This window comes from Aspergillus aculeatinus (assembly GCF_003184765.1).
Source record: "Aspergillus aculeatinus CBS 121060 unplaced genomic scaffold BO66scaffold_18, whole genome shotgun sequence".
NCBI lineage: Eukaryota > Fungi > Ascomycota > Eurotiomycetes > Eurotiales > Aspergillaceae > Aspergillus > Aspergillus aculeatinus.
Genome location: NW_020291487.1, coordinates 320559 through 336004, shown reverse-complemented (window position 1 = coordinate 336004; position 15446 = coordinate 320559). Strand labels below are relative to the sequence as shown.

General features: G+C 49.9%; 5 protein-coding genes across 5 annotated transcripts; 1 reads left to right on the top strand and 4 right to left on the bottom strand.

Moving 5' to 3' along the window:
* Positions 1-192: 192 nt before the first annotated feature.
* BO66DRAFT_400733 (uncharacterized protein) lies at positions 193-1251 on the top strand (the record flags this gene model as incomplete). Its single annotated transcript, XM_025648734.1, has 5 exons — positions 193-199; positions 337-522; positions 709-818; positions 1108-1177; positions 1229-1251. 5 exons carry the CDS (start codon positions 193-195, stop codon positions 1249-1251), a joined length of 396 nt encoding a protein of 131 aa, XP_025505023.1.
* A 141-nt stretch (positions 1252-1392) lies between these two features.
* BO66DRAFT_59927 (RNA-binding protein) lies at positions 1393-3158 on the bottom strand. The gene is made up of 5 exons (XM_025653433.1): positions 3016-3158; positions 2658-2926; positions 2492-2596; positions 2294-2440; positions 1393-2234 (listed from the first exon to the last, which is right to left on the bottom strand). Exons 2-5 carry the CDS (start codon positions 2861-2863, stop codon positions 1481-1483), a joined length of 1212 nt encoding a protein of 403 aa, XP_025505022.1. The 5' UTR covers positions 2864-2926; positions 3016-3158; the 3' UTR covers positions 1393-1480.
* Positions 3159-3765: 607 nt separating this feature from the next.
* BO66DRAFT_59904 (uncharacterized protein) lies at positions 3766-4291 on the bottom strand. Its single transcript, XM_025653432.1, has one exon. The coding sequence runs from the start codon at positions 4180-4182 to the stop codon at positions 3907-3909; it is 276 nt and encodes a 91-aa protein (XP_025505021.1). The 5' UTR covers positions 4183-4291; the 3' UTR covers positions 3766-3906.
* A 4451-nt stretch (positions 4292-8742) lies between these two features.
* Positions 8743-10377, bottom strand: BO66DRAFT_410726 (general transcription factor IIH subunit TFB6 family; the record flags this gene model as incomplete). The annotated part of the gene is made up of 3 exons (XM_025649257.1): positions 8743-8761; positions 9325-9886; positions 10011-10377. The coding sequence occupies 3 exons, from the start codon at positions 10375-10377 to the stop codon at positions 8743-8745; spliced, it is 948 nt and encodes a 315-aa protein (XP_025505020.1).
* Positions 10378-11104: 727 nt separating this feature from the next.
* Positions 11105-12724, bottom strand: BO66DRAFT_391101 (putative ribosomal small subunit assembly protein). Its single transcript, XM_025647173.1, has 2 exons — positions 11670-12724; positions 11105-11569 (listed from the first exon to the last, which is right to left on the bottom strand). The coding sequence occupies exons 1-2, from the start codon at positions 12597-12599 to the stop codon at positions 11561-11563; spliced, it is 939 nt and encodes a 312-aa protein (XP_025505019.1). The 5' UTR covers positions 12600-12724; the 3' UTR covers positions 11105-11560.
* Between the last annotated feature and the right edge of the window lie 2722 nt (positions 12725-15446).

Here is a 15446-nt window from a genome sequence, read left to right as displayed (position 1 = left end):
AAAGAGACAGAGAGAGAGAAGAGACAGAGAAAGAGAAAGAGACAGAGAAAGAGAAAGAGACAGAGCAAGGAAGGAAGGCGGGATAAGGAGTAGAAGAAGGAGGAGGAAAGGTCGGTGGATGGATACTAGTACCTAGAGACCTAAGCTGGAGGTAGATGGGACGTCCATATGGACAATAGGCAATGGACAATAATGATAAGTAAGTAGGAGAAGCAGAAGGAGCAGGAGCAGGGAGCAGGACCAGCACCTGCCTTGGTCGGACGCTTTCCTGCAATCTATGGGAGGTCAACTCAATCAATACCTAATCGGTAGACAGGCATCTATATCGTGTCCAAGGTTCCAAGTTCCATATACTACATAGCGGAATGAGCTCAGCTCCCCGCGAGCCAATATATCGCCACTTCGATATGGCAGGTAACAACAGTTATAATGGCAAGAACGACAGCAGCAGCAGGAGGACAGGGTCAAAATCCTGTCAGGCTAAGGGGAATCGTCCGCACCGCAAAGAAACAAAAAAGAGAAGTAAATAAATAAATAAATGAAAAACCATATTACAACAAAGCAAGTCCAGCGCCCTCAAGGCTAAGCCCCATCGGCCAGACCTCCTCGATGAGACCTCAAGGACGACTACAGATTAGATCAAGAAGCAGGCAAAGCGAGTAAAGCCCATCACTCCAAATACCAAGTCATGACGCTTTGCGAGTACAGTCAAGAGAGGGGACGACGACATAGATCAGAGGTATTCGTTTATGACACCGTCGCGAGAGAGAGAGAGAGAGAGAGAGAGAGAGAAAGCATTGAAGCATGTATCGAAAACGGTATGTTCCACAGGGAACAGAGTTGAAGGAATAACTGGCGAAGACGCCGCAACGGGTGAATGTTATACAGGCCCACAAAACGATCAGAAAGCACAGCGCGACATCCTCAGAACGAGACACTTGATTGGATTGCTTCATGAAAGGGGAATCTCAGATGAACTTTTCGCAAAAAGCCTGCCCAGGGAGTATATGGGAACCAATGCGCAAATGAAACAAATCCGATTGCTGTCGTACACATAAGGATAAGACCTGTGGAGGCCTATAAGACATAATAATCAATGTAAGATAGGGGTTGAGAGGCATTGGAATGGAACGAAACGCATACAACAGACTGGATGAGAAGGGAATTGGAGGGGGAGGTAAGAAGTAGAAACATCAAGATAAAATAGGATAAGATATGATAGAAATAGAAACAGAGCTCAAATGCTGCTAAAGGAAAAATAAAGCGCTCGCATATGAAGTACGTAGCACAGGAGAAAATGCTCATCCAGAGCTATAGAGGGTAACTTTCGCAGAAATAATAGCAGACTGGTTATGACACACAAAAGAGACCCATCGTGAAATGACGCAAAACTCCTGCTGTTTCTTTCAAACTAAAGAGGAACGCTCTTTTACTAGACATTGGAGTCAATAAACCCAGGTCCGAGTGATGCCAGGGCCGCTCACTGGGGGGAACTGACCTTCATAGGAGCAAAGCCGCCGTACTGGTGTGCGGGGGGCATGCCCATCGAAGGGTACATGGGAGGCGGAGGGGGGGCAGGACGGTAGGGGCTGCCAGCAGGGCCAGAGTTGTTTTGGGAGCGACCCCAGCTCAAGCGAACACGGGAGTTACCAATGGGGTAACCCTGCATCTGGTTGATGGCCATCTCGGCGGCGTGACGCTGAACGAACTGGACAAAGCCGCAACCCTTTCCAGGGGGAATCTTGACGTAGGTGATCTCGCCGAAGCCCTGGAAGAAAGAGCGGAGCTCATCCTCAGTGACATAGCCAGACAGACCACCGACGAAAACAGTGGTGTTGTTAGGGTCGGTGAACTGGTTCATGGGCTGGGGAGCGCCGTAGAAGCCCATAGGGGGAGCACCCATGGGAGGGTACATGCCCGGCCCGGCGGGCATACCCATGGCACCAGGAACAACGCCGGGTCCCTTGTTCTTGGGAGTAGCGGTGGAGATGCGCATGGGGCGGTTACCACAGTAAACACCCTGCATCTCGCTCAGGGCACGCTGCTGGTCGTTCTCGTCGGAGAAGCGAACGAAGCCATAACCACGGGACATGCCACTGATGGGATCGGTCATGATCTTAGCCGACTTGCAAGACGGGAAGCGGCTCTGGAAGAGAGAGACGAGCACGTATTCGTTGACCTCGGGGCCAAGGTCACCGACGAAGATAGAGTATTCGGGACCACGGTCATCACGGCTAGAGGCAAAGTTAACTCAGGCATGTTCATATCGTGTCGAAAGATTGAAGGCCCTTACCTGCGATCAGCGAGACCACCACCGGTAGCCCAGTTAAGCTTGAACAGGCGGTTGGTGTTGGGCATGGGGGTGCCGTTGAGGGACAGAGCCTTGGCAGCAGCAGCGGGGGAGGCGAAATCGACGAAGCAGTATCCAGCGTTGCTCCTACTACCAACATTAGGATCGCCTTCAATCCAGAAGCATTGATGCATTACTCACCCAGAGAACTTGTCACGGATCATCTTAACGTTGACCTGCTCACCCATCTGGAACCACAAGTTGCGAACGAAGTTCTCATCGATCCAGGGCTCAAGTTCGCCCATCCTAAAGGACGATTCGGTAAGTTTTTCATGACATGCCCTTTGCGGAGGTTGAATAGACATACCAGAGGGTAGTCTTGCCCTCATTAGCCTGCTGGGGGACAGGAGCGGCATTGGGCTCACCGGGAGCAGGTCCCTGGAAAGCAGCAGTGCTAGGATCAGCCTGGCCGGTCATGGTGGTGTCCGCGGTAGCGGGAGCACCGGGAGCGGCGGCAGCAGCATCAGCAGCAGGGTGCTGGTTTTGGAAAGATTCAAAGTTCTGGAAAGACATATTGACGTAAAAGTTCGACTTTCGTAACGATAATTGCGGCAACGGTATCTGCGCGGTGACAAGCTAATGTTAGTAAGCTGGAACCCCAATTCTCAAGCTCAAACAGTAGCACTGTCCGAGCGACTGCAAGATGAAGACATAGATCATCGTACCTTAAAGTGCAGGCGGAAGGAGAATGAACTCAAGCGAAATCAACTTTTCTATACCGAAAATGGCCCGTGCGACAAGTGGTTCGTTCAAGTCGTCAAGGAGTAAGACGTAGGATCGTTCAGGTTCGGAAAATGATTAAGACAAATCACTTCCTGAGAATATAAGGAGCTTTGGTTAGTGATGTGGGATGAACAATTGGGCAGAGCGACAGAATTTTCACAGCAGCTCGTGGAATGATGAAAGGAGCAGTGTATCAACCAGGGAAAACAAATCAAAAGGCAACAAAGACCATGCAATAAGCAGAATAATGCAATTCAAAAGCGGAACATGGACAAGCCAGGAGCAAGTGAAATCAGTAGAAAACGAGACGAAGGGACTGAGAAGGTCTTTGTTGAGGGCGAATCGATGGGGAGTTTTTTTGGCTTCGAGCGGACCAAGCGAGAAAAGATGGAAGAGGATAGGTAACAGGAAGGGATCAGCCCGACAGGGAATTCGCTCCCTTCCTGCGCCAAGACTCAGGTTCCTCCGGGTGATGGCAGCGGAATAGCCGGAAATGTGAGATTTAGGGCGTGAATAGACAAGCACCGGAATGGCGAGTATGCTCAGGGTCATTGTGTGCAAATCGCTGGAGCTTTCAACCCGTTCATAGCCGCATTCGTCGATGACATATCCCGAAATTCTGGGCCATCCGCGCCCGGTTGCGACCGTGTCAAGTGGCCCATCCAATCCCCCCTTCACTGCGCTACCCAGAAACAGGAGAGAATCGAACCAAGCCGGTCAATGGCGACAATGGAGGAGTAGCGATCTTCAGCGTATACAGAATCATTCGAGCGACCGTTCAAGTCCGTCGGCCGAGCGACCGTAGCGATGAGAAGCCGCGGGCGCGTGGTGCATCATCGGGAAGTCAACTCGGCAAAGGTTCTGCCTCCAGATTTGTGCCCCAGATGTCCGCGAGCAGGCTGCTGATTGATCGACAACCATGTTGAAGGCGCTTGATGTGATGTTGATCGTAAGAGGGACATTTGATAACCGGTATGGCCGAATTGTTCCCGCGCAAGCACCATCGATGGGCAGAAAATGGAAACGTGATGACTCAAGCCAAAAGAGGATAGAACAGGGCAAAACAAAAACATAAAAAGCAAAAAACCAGAAGAAGGATTTAATATCATAAGATATACTCTACTTACCAGGCAATGTCAAAAATTGCAATGTATGTATTGGCTTAGAGACGAGAGATGCGTTGCTTTGGCGTGGCGCGAATATGCGTGAAGACAGGGACGTCACAGAGAAACCAGGAACTGGACAATCGAGATAACTCCGGCGAGGTGGAGAGATAATAGGAAGCAAATCCAAAGAGAAATAGTTAAGAGAGGGAAAAGACACAGAACTATCCGCGAAACCGACTCCGTGTTTTCCGAAAAGCACACAAGGGAAGGGTGGAAGAACTCAAGAAGAGAACAGGGAGGACAAAAATGGGGTGGGGGGAGGGGAGGTGAGAAGAGAGGAAAGAGGAAAGAGGAAAGAGGAACGAAGAAAGAAGAGGGGTAGGAAGAAAAGATATTTCTTCAGAGGATCCGATGGAGGGGAGAGAAAGGAAAAGAAAGGGAAAGGAAACGAGGAAGAATGGGCAAGAGGCTACTACTTTGCTAGGGCAGACCAAGGACGGGAGAAGCAGAGAAACTCGTTAGACGAACAAACGAACTAATTAATTCTTTGGGGAAAATCAAACCTGGGTCCAAGAAAAGGGAAAAAAAAAATTCAAGTAAAAATCAAAGTACTCCGTAGTAATAATAATAATATAATAATACCAACAAAAATTCCAATTCAATGGATCCTAAATAGGACAAACGGCTAGAAGTTAAGAATGAATAATCATAGGTGCTGACTGCTTGAGGGCAAGGCGTACTCAATTCCAGGCTCTTATTTCATCAATTGCAGCAGCAGCAGCAGCAGCACTGCTGCTGCTGCTGCTGTTGTTGCAAGCAAACTACTCAGTGGGTAACAAGCAACAAGCAACAAGCACCAGCAGCCGCAGAAGGGAAGGAGAAGTGAGGGGCGCAGCAGCCTACAGTTCTGTCTGTACCTGCCAGCTGGGTGGGACGAAAGTTTGCCGACTACTACTGTAATAGTCGTGTTTCTACCAAAATTTTCTCCTCCATTTTGCTCTTCTTTGTTGGGTAGACAATCCTGGTTGAACCAACCCTATGACCGGCTCAGCAGCTGTGAGTGTGCATTGGGTGGGTGTAGATCTGGATTTCGACGTGCAGGTGGGATCGTGTGGCCTTACCGCAACCCAGGAGGATCTAGTGATAAGTCGTCTAGTATTGTAGGTACTGTACACCTAAATTACATACATCGGTACTCCGTACACAAGTCTCCGTAGTATTAAGTTGGGTATCTTTATGCAATGACTTTTTCTTGTATGCCGGGTGTACAACCTTACAGGATGTATGTTTTAGCTTGTTCCACCTTCAATCGTGCTTAGTTTGAGGCTCATCAATTTGCACAGTACAATACATAAGCACTATCGTGGATGTAATTTACCCTGCAGTCTTTATGAGTATTCGAGAACTGGAGCTTTCCTCATATCGAATTGTCCCTCGCTATGATCATTTCCATAGCAGCTTCTCAATCGAAGAAATCAAAACATCCTCCGTTCCGTCATGATGAATCCAGGCTGTCTTTGCGGGCCCTCGACTAGTGAGATCAAGGCTCTTGGATAGACCATACGTACCTGGACTATACATACGGGTATTGAGAGGTGGTGGTGCATACCTACGTCGACCATCGGACCCAGCCCAACCGAATCGCCCTCGAACCAGATGACTGCTGCATCCTGCGGGCTTGCAACTTGACATGATTCTTATTTCTATCGCACGCGACCCTATTGTCCCCCGTTCTCATGTCCCCCAGGTGGTAGGGAGAGTGTGCTGGATGATACAATCGCTTTCCCGTATATCATTGACAACTCAGGGCGGTTTATGGTCGCTAAGTGAAGGAGGAAACGAAATAACGATAGCTTGAAGGTGCCCATACCCGTTCTCTTGAGAGGATCCCCGATTGTGTAGAATCATCGGCAGTAGATGACCCCGTCGAGTATTTAATGACGATTGGCACCTCTCACAGATAATGGTGGTGTTGCATCACGGACTTAGTCCTCCTCGAGCATCTGCTCACGATGTGTATGTAGCATGATCCTGGCGCAAGGAGAGAGAGAGGGATAGAGAAGAGGTGGGGAGCAGACGGTGGCTGGGTCCGATTTCCTTGATATGTGCATACTCATACGTACCGTCTGTACAAGACCTGAAGGACTTGGATAAGGAGTCAAGGGGCAGGCAAGCAGATAACTGATTGCACTTGCATAGTAATTCTTCTGGCATAATATCAGAACAAGAGAGAGAGAGTACGGAGTACCAGAAGACATTACATGTAATGAGGGCAAATGGCCGAGCAAAGCTGTATGGAAATCTGCAAGGACCTGACTTGAATGATGCATACTCGGTGGATAACCCACCCAAGCTGAGACTGCCCGAGGTCTTTTCCTTCCTCCTTTCGTTTTGCTTGATTTATTTGGTATTTTTTTTTTCGGCAACGCGCTATGACTCGCCCGGTCCCATTCGCGTCCCATGGGCCCTTATCGTCATGGGTTTTATTTCATTCTCCGCTTGGCCTGGCGGATGCCTGAGGTACTCTGTCATTCGTAGATCGGTCTCCGCTTGCAGCCTAAATCCCACCATTTGTTCCTTGGGATCGGCCCTGAAGCTGTGCCCTAGACTAGTTCATACTTGTCCACACCCGGGAGCCGGAAGGCTGGATGAAGCCGACGGGGCTGGAAAAGATGCCCACTAATCATTGGAAATAACTTCCCTATACATATACAAAGGGAAAGAGATGAACACATGGTATGGCTATCGTGATCATGTTGAAACAAAGAAGAACAGAAGAGACAAAAGTGGAAGCGAAAGCGCCCGGACTGCCCGGTGGGAGGGTGCAAATGAAAGGGCGAAAAAAATCCTCGCCCCCACCAGTGCGGCCCCAGTCCATGGATTCGAGAGCTGCTAATGCTCAATCCAGATGACGAAAACCCTCAGAGAGGGTTAGTCACCGCTGAAGCACATTCGAGAAGTACAAAAACCATGTGGTTGTGGATGGTTCCTGCGGCCTAACACGGGGGCGCTGGCTAGTAGACTAGACTCTGGAGCTGCCCACCGAGATACAAATAGTCTTGTCGAGATCCCAGAATGGAGAAGAAACACAAGGTCTGAGGGGACGAGCTACTCAGGCCAGTGCCTTACTGAATGAGCACGTCTGATTAGGTTTAAACTTAATGTTTGGTGGTAGGGTACATGTAATACAAACATAATCACTTGAAGAGGTATTAATATGAGTACTTAACTAACTAATAATTAGTGCAGAATCTGACTAAGTACCGCTGGAAAGACACAGGTCAGTCGAGGCCGTCAGTTGGTCCATGCAGCAGGATCGGGATATTCGATGATAAATGATACTTAATTGTACTTGAGCCACATTTGAGGTTCCAGAAAATGGCTCTGGTAGCTTCGAAGAGACCAGTATAGCTAGACATAAATCAATCAATAGTATGTACTCTGCTGAGCATATACTCATATGTACAACCTGGAGTACATTCTCATACTTGTTCACTACTCCAAATAGAATACTAAGCAAGTAATTACCGTAGTCAAAATGAGGCAGACTCCACACCATCCAGTGCCCGGACCGTGGAAACTGCCTCCATGAGGCTCTCATTGGCCACTGCTGTATGTAATCAATCTAGTTCTAGTTAAGCCTGAAGCCTAGCCCTGAGCTGAGGTGTCCACGGCATACCTAGTAGAGTAGACTGCCTAGTAAGTTACCTAAAGTTACCGTAACCTGCCCTTGCACTGCGCCTAACACCCATCCAACACGAAGTGTCTCAAGATATCTAACTATTTGAGTATTTAGCTTCCGTGTGTTTCATCCACAAAAGTATGTATACTCGTACCTCTTTTGACATCTAAAACCAAGATAATGTTCCACGTAGCATGCGAATTGACTCTCCCTGTTTCGATGTACCGACGAACGGTGAGTATTCCTTTTCCTATCGGAGTGCGGACGCGGACGCGACGCGATCACTCTATCAAGAGTGCGAGTTTCCTCTGGCACATCGGAGTACAGCTTGCCCATGATCTAACGTTATCCTCCTCTCTATCTCCCTCCCATCCACACACACACTCTGTGGCATGAGCAAGGGTGCATCGTACTATGTTACTCTGCACAGTACAGTACAGTACTACATACATACAGGCCATGCACCCAACGCTCATCATAATAAGTACTTATTGTATACATAGTACTCGGTAATCAACGAGGAAGCGCAAGGCTGATCTTATTGGTACGCTCAACGCCCCTCATTCATGTTGACCCGATCGAGGATTTGCCATGCGAGGATTGCAGCTGTGCTCCGGTCCAAGCTGTGCGTGCTTCCCTCTGGAGGGGGGAGGGTTACACGATCATGCCTGGGTCAGCACTCGGTCCCTTGCAGATAACTTCCCTCCCTGGAGAGTTCAAAGTCAACCCAACCACTCCCATTACCCCGTCGGGAGATACTCGGATTTACTGACTACCACCAATGCTCCAGGCTATGAGTAGACCAGATCTATCTAGTATAAAATATAGTGTTTCAAGTTGGACTGGACTTACTGCTATGCTTTCCGTAGCCGGATTTCCATTCACCAGACAGTGAGTGATCTTGAGAAAAGAAAATCATTTCATTGTCTCGCAGCACGAACTCCTCTGTCCTCAATTCTCCATTGCAGTTTTCTGGAATGGGGATTGCAGGAACCATGGGTTGAAACCGATCTAAGAGGATTTCGTAATTCTCAATGCCAGTAGTACAAGCAGTACCAGGGACCGGCAGGTCATGACCAGTAGACTACTAGGGTGCTGCTGATATGCAGCGCAGTCGGAACCCCCGACAGCCGACAACGACAATCTATACGTGTCGTGTCAGGGTTAGAAAATCTGGGACGTGTTCGACATGACACGCCAGGACACGTTCAGCAGATTCTAGCTCCAAGCTATTATCTGAGGCTGACCAGGCATGCGCCAAGGCCAAGTCTTCCTATTGTGCTGCTGCTGCATTGAATCAGCACAATCCAGACATAGCTAGCTGTTCACATCCCAATATCCGTCTGGTCAATCAAGTCAATCCGGGTATCATTCAAAGCAGAAACACTAACGAGTAGATAAATGTCTTGAGGACCCTAGGAAAAGCATCAAGTTCCAATCAATCTGCCTCCGCATCCAACAACCCATCGCATTGGCCGGCTTCCTCCCCAGCAGCCATATCAGTATCGCAGAACTCCCCAGGATCGGCCTGCCCCAACTCATCCCCAAGCAATTGGATCGTCTTCTCGTACACCTTGGCCGTTTCCATCTCCCACCTACCGGGAATCGGATACTCATCCATCCCCAACGCATCATCCATCAACTCATCCTCATCATCGTTCTCACTACTATCCCCAAACCCATTCCTCTCACCACCACCATCATCACCATCATCATCATCATCATCATCATCATCATCATCATCGCCAAGATCCTCCTGCTCCCTCGCCTCCACAACCACAACCCGACAGGTCTCCGCAATACTCTTAATACGCACCTTCTCCGTCATCGAGACTACGTTCGTCCGTGCCTCAAACCCCGGCAACGACGCCCCGGAGTCCACATCCTCCCCCAGCAGGAGCGACGCAAAGACGGAGTCCAGCTTCCGCAGCAACCGGAACGTCGCCTTCGCCGAGAATGAATAATCCGGTAGATAAGAGTTGACCTGGACGGCCAACGAGATCAGGTAGGGTATCTGTAATGAAGCTGCCAAATAGAAAAGCACCAACACATGTCCATCAGCCAGCCAATATGAGACAACGACGTCCTTTCCTTCACTGTTGTTTGCAACCCAGAAGAAAAAGAAAGAGAGGGGAAGGGGAAAACATACGAGTCCCACTGACCCACAAAACATCCACCAAACTCTCAAAGTCTTTCGCTACTTCCTTGAAGCTCTCGTAGCCCCTTTCCGACTCAGCCACCGGTGCTATGCGCTGGCTGTTGCTGCCATTGCTGTTGCTATTGCTGCTGTTGTTGTTATCACCAATCAGAGCCCCGCTGAACTTCTTAGCATGCCGGCGGTTGATGGACAGAAGCTTCTTGTCGATATACTCCAGGACCGTGGCTTCTTTGGCGGAACCCGGCCGCAAAGGGTGGGCTCGTGGTTTGGGGAGAAGCGATGGGGTTGCGGTGGATGTGGTGGGTGTCGGGGATGGAAGATGTGCTGATGGTGGGATGAAGCCTCCCCCCCCTCCCATGTCGCCGGCGGCTTGTCCTCGGGGCATGGTCGCTGGTGAGAGTGCAGCCATGTAGACAATTCTTTTCTTGTCGAGTTCTTTGATTAAACTGAAGGAAGTGTCCTAGCTTTTTGCCGCGAGCTACTCGTACGAAGCAGAGAAGATCAGAAGTAGATGGTGGTTGTACCGCAGAGCTATCTGCTAATTAGTTATCTTGCGTGACGTCGAACTACTCAATGCGGTATAGCGGGTTCTCGGTGGCTTGAACCCAGCGGCGACGTCTCAAGAACAAAGGAATTTTATCGAAGAGATTTTTATTATCGAAGGGCTTTTTATGGGAGGCGATCCGCATTCACGAGGTGATGGTCGCACTTAAGCTATTAAGTAGTTTGTTAAGTACTAACTACTACGGAGTAATGGTAGCGGCTGGGAAGGTGGTGCCACCTACGGTAGCTTGACAGATAGCTCTTTCAAGGCTCGGTTCTATTTGTCTTCTAAGTAGTCTGCTACTTAAAACAGCATATCTCAAAAGTACTCAGTGTTTCCTGGTGACTGCTTCCTGTCCTAAACCTGTTGCCTGTTCAGAAAATATCCCCTTGATTCTGCAGGAAACAACATTGATGCCTCTGACCATGCAAGTCCATAAATTGGAGACTTTTGGCAAGGCAGTTGGCGGTTAGAATGGGTCTCGAGATTCCAACCACCGAAAGTCTACAGGATTCGCGACATAAGCCTGTTCGTATGGAAAAGTATGGATTGATCCAAGCGATCGCCGGTGCTGGTCCGACTTTCGTTACGCTCTCTGTACCCCAGAAGTCAATTAGCACATGTTCCAGAAAAGATCCATGAATCTCCACAACGTCTAGTCCCAAACTCTGGCTTCAGGAAGGTGAGAAGATTGAGTAATGCTGGTTTCTGAAGGCATGGCAGGACATCAAGCCGCTAGCTGAGTCTTGCTACTCTGGCCCCAGCGGATTCATCATATGCATACAAAGTACGGGAAAAACAAATAGGTTAGGTGTTGGGGCACAAAACACAAACGTAGCACTCACATCCCTGGAGATATTCACCTCTGCCTCAAAACACAGTATTCTATCAACCTGAAAGACTCGACTTTTGGCATAATCCCTTCCCTAACGCCGCGCTAAACCAAGACGATGTGTGGAATAATTGATTCGTAGAAAATCCCGGCCGAGAGACACAATCACTCGGGCTGCAGAGAAGGCACATGGGAATGCGTTCGTTAGCTTCTTGAAATCAAACGAGGGCCCCAGAAGAGCAAACGCAAAGGAACCGTTTCGGGCCAAACTCACCGCGAATTTCCCCTTTCTCCTCTTCAGATCCGCCAGCTTCTTCTTATCTTCATCGAACTTTCGCAACAGCTCATGTTGCCTCTCCTTCCGCTTCTCTCGGGACTGGAAGCGGTAGAAGTCCTCCAGGCCCTCCTGCTTCTTCTTCTGCTTCTCGATCAACTCCCGCGCCTCATCCTCGTGGGTCGCGTCCGCCAGCTTGGGTCCACTCGTGACCGTCACGAAGCCATCCTCGTCCGGCTCCTGGGCCTTGCGCGCCGCCTCGCGCTTCCGGCTCTCGGCCACCTGCTCGAACACCGTCATGAAATCATTGACCGTGCGGAGCAGTTCTCCGCGGCTGGGGTACCGAGCCTGTGAGTGGAAGAGATACCGCTCCAGCCCGAGAGCCGGCACACGGTCCTCGTCAAGCCCTTCCCCCCAAACAATTTTCTTGCTACCACTGACCGCCTTGCGCGCGGCCTTCCGAGCAGCCTTCAGACTGGCCTCCATGCTGGGCTGGTCCACAAAAACCACGACGGCGTGCGCTCCGCTCTTCTGGAGCGGCCGGTCCCAGACCGCGGGGAGTGCGATATCCTCCAGCTGAGACTCCAGCTCGTCGGCGGTGACGCGCTTCCGTTTCTTGGCCTTGCTGCCGCCCCCGCCGACATTTGCCTGCGGAAGCGCGGCCTGATTCTTCTTCGTGGGGACGGATTCGAAGTGGACGCGCTCAACTCGGCCGGCCGCGAGCTGGGTACCGAAGAGGTGGCGCAAGTGAGTCTCGGTCGTGTCGATGGGCACGTTGACGATGAACATCGAGCGAGGGGTATCTTCGTCCGGAATGCGAGGCTCGTGGGCTCGGAGATACATGTAATGCGTCGCAGCCTTTGCAGAGGAGGTCTTGGGGAACTGCAGGGGCAGCACGGCGTAACCCGCCACCTCAAGGTCTTTCTTCATCGTAGCAGCAATCCGAGATCCTAACTTGAAACAAAAACCACACGACTGTTTGATGCAAAATATGCGAGCAGAAGCAGGAGATTGGGATGGCTGCGCAGCCAAAGAAGGCGAATTTCAATCAGGGTAACTTTTTTTTCTCGATTTGGGCGGGGAGATAATTTTGCACCGGCATTTTGGAAGGCGGAGAGAGGGTAAGGGTAAGTTACCCCGACAAGCAGAAACGTCCGAAAGGAAGAGAGCTCAGGTCAATTGACAACTAAACACGAAATACGCACATATTCGTACAGTACATTTAAATATCATCTCGAAGGAAATGAAACTTGCCATGATGCAGAATTACAGCTATCGATAGTGATCAATCGCGATACATCCGACATAATGCACCCTGTCATGTTATGCCCTGAGGATATACATATCCCATCCACTACACCTTGTCTGGATCATTGATTCCGCCGTTGGTAATCAGATAGGTTGCCTCACGCTCAGGACAATCTGAAAAGAATTAGACAGAGTTCATGTTCGATGAGAGTAACTTAGCGGACCCGGTGAGTCTTGGATCTTGGCCACTCGTTCCTCGCCACGCCCCTTTCGAAGTAGCACTCGGGTTGTAGATGCATGCGCAAGGACATGCCCACCAACCGGCTTACGGCCATCGGCCCCGGCAAAAAGAGCGCTGGCGCCAGGGTCACTTTGAACCTGATTTGTCTGCACCTCGATGAGAATGGGTCCGTACATATAGTAAAGGGTTAGAAGAACGACAACAAACCATCAGGACGCAGACGTTGAACTCTGCACGTTCAGATATAGTTAGTCTTGCGACGTATCTCATGTAAGGGTTGCATATATGTAGCACCATACCTTCAGCCATATGGGCAAGTCTCATCAGGAATTGATTCAATTTCTGCTGACGCTCTGCAAGTTCCCCACGTCCACAGTAGTCGACGCGGAAGCAGTTCATGATGCTGTCAATTATCAGCAGCCGATACTCCCCGGAGGCAAACTCGCGACTCAGGGTATTCAGTAGCTCTAGCTGATGCTCGCTGTTAAGGGCTCGAGCGTAAGCGATGTTCTCCTGCGTGGAGTCTGGGTCAACCCCAAAGCGTTCGGCGATCTGAGCAATGCGCTCGGGTCTGAAAGTGCCTTCTGTATCGATATATGCCACTTTGCCATCGGCCCCACCCATTTCCTTTGGGAGCTGGGCAATCACGGACATGGTATGCGAGAGTTGGGTCTTGCCGCAGCGGAACTCACCATACACCTCGCTGATGCTCATGCTTTGAAAGCCCCTGCGAGGACCATGACGATTAGGATACTTCACTGGTGCATGTTGTAAGGTAACAGAACCTCACCCTCCTAAGATGGAGTCGAACTGTTTGCTCCCTGTTGAGATGCGTACAACCTTTTTGCGCTGGTGGCTCAGCTCCATCGCTGTCATGAAACCAGAGGCCGAGGGCTGATTCCGGGCTATGAGATTCACTCCTCGGAGGACAGATCGGGGAATTCAAGCACCCACCAGGCATTTCTGAATAGCATCCTTGATCTTCTCGACCTTGACTTCACTGAAGCCGCGAATCTTTAGCAACGTTCTCCGCGTGGCGCTATGAACGGACTGCAGAGAAAGTCAACAGGTGAGCAGGTGGTCAGAAGAAGGAGCGGTTGGACACGATGGCATACTGCAACTGTGAAGTAACCATTCGCCTTGAGCTTGTTGATATCTGCAACTCCAATCCCTATTTGCTAATGAGCTAATTGAAGTAGGGAAAGAATGAGGAAAGCAGTCAAAGAGATGCCGAAGGAATACCGTGAGATTGGATTGAATCAATATCGACGATGAAGGCCTGTCATGGAAAAAAAGTAGTTCAGCTTTTGGCAGACAGGATTTCCAAAAGATCAAGCGAAATGAGAGGATGAGCAGGGGATCTACATCGTTATCGAACTCGTCACTTGTGTCAGAGCCTGGCATGATTCTTGTCTAGACTATATGCCGACGATGAATAGAGATTATGGTGTCAGATCGTAGAAGGGGTGGGCGAAGCCATGGAGTGGGTGCGAGGTAACAACAGTACTGGATGTACTGTACATTGTAGTATCCAGCAGGCGTGGTACTGATCGAGCACCCACCACACAACGCAAACCAAACCCAACATCAGAGTACGCCCTTGAGAAAATTACTTTCAGTGGTGTTTCTTCGTTTTTGTATTTTTGTTTCGCTTCCCAATCGACGTATATGAGAAGGATGTAGTACGAAAAGATGAGTAGGTTGCCACAGCGCCAGGTAAGTCTTTTCACCACTCACACATCTTCAGCAAATACACACCCATTCACAATAATTCCAGCCACCCCTTCTTAAAGCCTGTTCCCATGCGGTCCACCATTTGTCTGTTCTGCGCTCGATCAACCCGTCGCCTCGCCTGGGCCTCGTCTCCTTCTTTTCTTGCCGCACCTGATTTGTGTAAATGAGAAAGATACCCGAGGTGATCAATAGACGCCATCCATAAGTCCCTGAGCAGTGTTTAGGACCCAAGCAGTAAGGAAAACCAAGACTTCGTGAAACTTTTGTTGTTCGTCGTATACATAACGGAGATTGAAATCAGTCGGTACCAAGAGTTGTAATGGTGAGAGGCCGCAATATGTGCAAAGGAAGAAACGTGGAATAAAAAGAAAATCGAGACCAATGTCGGCTAGCCCTAATACAAAAAGAAAGAATGGGAATGGCTCCCAATGACTGGGAATGAACAATCGTAGAGGTTTATTGAGGCAAGGCAACAGCGGCGGGAGCTGCAGGCGCAACAGCGACGGCCTCCTGGCTGGCCTCACCACCGGCGGCAGGGACAGGCGCGGCAGGGG